The 3,721-nt window shown below is 40.4% G+C and overlaps 1 protein-coding gene across 1 annotated transcript; it reads left to right on the top strand.

Annotated features, from left to right (window-relative positions):
• On the top strand, positions 1–3,254 carry LOC106334556. The gene is made up of 4 exons (XM_013772855.1): positions 1–217; positions 340–523; positions 1,150–1,717; positions 2,747–3,254. The coding sequence occupies exons 1-4, from the start codon at positions 30–32 to the stop codon at positions 3,055–3,057; spliced, it is 1,251 nt and encodes a 416-aa protein (XP_013628309.1). The 5' UTR covers positions 1–29; the 3' UTR covers positions 3,058–3,254.
• The last annotated feature ends 467 nt before the right edge of the window (positions 3,255–3,721 follow it).

Raw genomic sequence — 3,721 nt, 5'->3', positions numbered from 1 at the left:
AGAGACAACAACAAAAGTGAAAGAAGGGAATGTCGTCGTCAAGGGAGCTACAATACTTGGAGTACACTTACAGAAACAACCGTCCCACGACGGGTCTTCTCAACTCCATCTTCATGACCACCGTCAACACCGCCGCTCGTTCTCTCGTTTCCGTCGCATCCACCGCCTCCACTTCGGAGTTGGCTTCTAGGCGGTGGTCGGCTTCGGACCAACTCAGGTTCATGTCTATGATAATAGTGTGGCTCTCCCTTTGGGTCCTTAGGGTTTTCTTGGACTATCTTCCTTTTACTCCCATCTCTTATCTTATTCTGCTTATTATTATTCTTATCATGCCTTCAGTTTCGCTTCGGGTCTTCTCACCGCGGTGGCGGAGAACGCGTTGGTACCGGTTTCAGCTCCCTCCTCGTCGTCGACGTCATCAACGGCGTTGGTGAAGTATTCAGGGTCGGGGAATTTAAGTATGATGATGGCTGACGGCGTTGATGCACCTTCCGTCAGCTCTCTCGGTAGAGCACTTTGTCACGTAAGTGTTAGTTTGTAACCTTTTTATTATTTGTTGTTAATTAACATTAACGTTTTATTTATTTTTAAGTTTGCTTGGTGAATTTGGTTTTTACGTTTAACGTCTTTATTTGGATTTGATTAACAAGATTCGCTTGGTTGCTTGGGTCCAATTAAGCCATGACGGTCATAATATGCACATGTAGTCTTGTGTGTTATTGTTTGCATAACGCCATAACCCATCTTTGATTGAAATATAATATTTTATCTATCTGTATCGATCATATAATATGATTTTGGAGCTTTCTATTTTTGGACACTCCACGAGGGGCCTCACGTGGACATTTTATCTATAATTTCCACGTGGATAACATGCATAGTGCCACGGCATACATGAAAACATAGAGGGAAGTGGATGAATCATACGCTCGATAATTGGTACTTCCTAATTAATGGATCAGGACTAATTAACTAATTATCATAACTATTCATAGACTGATAAATTTGCAAAAAAAGTATGTATTGTTCGTTAAGTTAGATGAATATATAGTTATGCAAAACTTGCATATATGGAATAATTACATTGACTTTGTTCTCTATTAATGGTTTTATTTTGCCATTTATACGTCATAATATGTCTACGAGTAGGTACTAGCGCTGATGAACGAGATTCCAGTAACCTCAAGAAAATACCATTTCACCATGGGAATGGCGGAGAAGATCATGGAAGAGAACGCCCTGAGCTGCAACGCGGAGCTACTCGACGTCAATAGAACGGCCCTCGCGTCCTCCTTCGCACGCACAACTGCGCGTTTGCAGGACTCCTTGAAACGCTCTCGAACCGCAGATGAGACCTTCGGTGGTCTGCCTCTGCGTCTGGTTAGCGCACTTCCTTTAGGAGGCTATGTTGCCTCCTCTGTAAGAGGGCTGACAACAGCAATCAACACGGCCAGGTCCTTGGCCGATATGGCCGGTAACTTGTTATCGCAGAGTAAGAGGAGGGAGTCTGCGTTGGTGAGAGCGGGTGGTTCTCAGGAGAATGAGGTTGAGTTGGCTGTTGAGAAGCTGGCGGAGGAGCTGCTGTGGATGACAGAGAAACTTAGGCGTTATGGTGCGATTGAAGAAGGTATAAAACGGTGGAGCTATGCTTCCGGTTTAGCTTCCTTGTCTCTCACGGCTGCTCCTAGGGTTCAAGGCCTTATGGTCAAGATTTCTGGTAAGTAATGGCATTAACTATCGAACAAAACTTAGGTTCACCCCATAGGGTGAACTTTTAAATTCACCTCTCATTCTAGAACCAATCAAATTGCCACGTAGATAATTAATTAAAAAATATTAAATTTATTTTAAAATAACTAAAAAAAATAATGCTAATTTTAACAACGCTGACACCGCCATCTAAACCGTAAACCCGAAATCTTAATTTTTTAACCCTAAACCGTAATTCTAAAACCCAAATTCTATACCGTAAACCCAAATCCTAAACCCTAAAACCAAACTGTATATTCTAAACCCAAATCCTAGACCCTAAACCCAAACCGTATACCCTAAACCTAAATCTTAGACTTAAAACCCAAACCGTAAACCCTAAACCTAAACCCAAACCCTAAACCTAGATGCTATAAGGTTTGGGTTTAGGGTCTAAGATTTGGGTTTATGGTTTGGGTTTAGGGTTTATGGTTTAGGGTTTATTGTTTGGGTTTAGGGTATACAATTTGAGTTTAGGGTATATAATTTGGGTTTAGGGTATAGGATTTGGGTATAGAGTTTAGGGTTTAGGGTTTGGGTTTAGGATTTAAGATTTAGGGTTTAGAATTTAAAATTTAGGGTTTACGGTTTAAGTAACGGCGTCATCGGCATTAAAATTGGCATTATTCTGTTTTTTTAGTTATTTTTAAATAAGTTTAATATTTTTTAATTAATTATCTACATGGCAATTTGATTGGTCATAAAAAGAAAGGTGAATTTAAAGGTTCACCCTATGGGGTGAACCTAAGTCTTGTTCTTAACTATCTATTTGGACTTGGTTATTATTTAGTGCTCAAAAATATTTCACCACATTTTTATAATATGATGCCACTAAGTAAAAGCTTTTTATTTAGTGCTCAAAACTACTTCACCACATTTTTATTCACATTAATTCAACATTTTACATCGTCCAAAAGGTTTATAAAATTTAGGTTCCAAGACGTAGGTCCTTGCTACATGCATGGTCCGATGTTTACTAGTAACTAATGTTTTGCAGCGCTCTTAATTGGAGAGTTAGCACGAGACACAACACAAGTTCCAGGACAAGTGAAGTTCAGGCTCCTTGCAAACTGGCTACCTTTGTTTAGCCACGCTAGGAACGGGCTAGCGTTTCCTGTGCTGACAGGTTACGAGAGGGTTGAGGTGGAACGAGCCATAGACAAAGCTATCTCGACATTGCCTGCATTGGATCAAGAAATATTGCTCACAAATTGGCTCCAAGATTTCTCAGTCTCGGCCTCCGAGTGGCCCGATCTCACCCCAGCATACGACCGTTGGTGTCACTCCATTCGACAAATGGCCGTGTAGACGATGAATCCTTTAGTCATTATGGTCATGTTACAAAGAGAACAACAAAACATGGATGCGTCTCGTATTAGCTTTTGTGTCCAAACATTTATCTTAGTTAATAAGACTAGTTTTCGTCTAGTCAAAGATTCAGACCTAAGCCCCTTTGATGTGTATTGTCTCGAGTTTCGATCTAGTTGTTCCAATATCCAAAACCGCATATACACGGAAACAGTTGATGCTTTGAGCGCGGGTGCGCTAACAAAGCTGTGGATACAAAGCAAAACTCCCAAGAAACAGTACTCCCATCTCCCTACACACTCTCTGCATGACCGCAGTAACACTCTCTGCACCACCTCTACTGCGGTCAATCACTTCGCTGTAAGCCAAGACATTGAGAAGCTCTAGTGCGTTCTCTCTTATGCAAGAGATTACGTGATACACTAAAAAATGTTTTTGTAATATGTTTAGATTCAATTCCATAAGACCAGTTTACACTTTATTCGATTGGTTCTTCTATAAGCTAAAACAATAGTGGGGTTTGATTTTATGGTTTCGTAAGAAACAAGTACCAAGACTAATTAAAGAATGCAAATTTAATAAGAAGCTGGCCTAGGGTTACTTCATCTGGTGTCAATACTGAGTCAAACAATTATTCCAGCACGATTAAGCACAATCTAAAACT

Source organism: Brassica oleracea, chromosome C3 (genome assembly GCF_000695525.1).
Source record: "Brassica oleracea var. oleracea cultivar TO1000 chromosome C3, BOL, whole genome shotgun sequence".
In the NCBI taxonomy this organism is placed as follows: domain Eukaryota; kingdom Viridiplantae; phylum Streptophyta; class Magnoliopsida; order Brassicales; family Brassicaceae; genus Brassica; species Brassica oleracea.
The sequence above is the reverse complement of the archived record's forward strand: the minus strand, read 5'-3'. Positions and strand labels throughout refer to the sequence as shown.

Bases quoted from the DNA above. Each gene is read 5' to 3' on its own strand.
- LOC106334556 (XM_013772855.1), top strand. From the start codon at position 30: ATGTCGTCGTCAAGGGAGCTACAATACTTGGAGTACACTTACAGAAAC. The intron at 524-1,149 runs GTAAGTGTTAGT...GTCTACGAGTAG, and splicing joins TCGGTAGAGCACTTTGTCAC to GTACTAGCGCTGATGAACGA. The intron at 1,718-2,746 runs GTAAGTAATGGC...AATGTTTTGCAG, and splicing joins CCTTATGGTCAAGATTTCTG to CGCTCTTAATTGGAGAGTTA.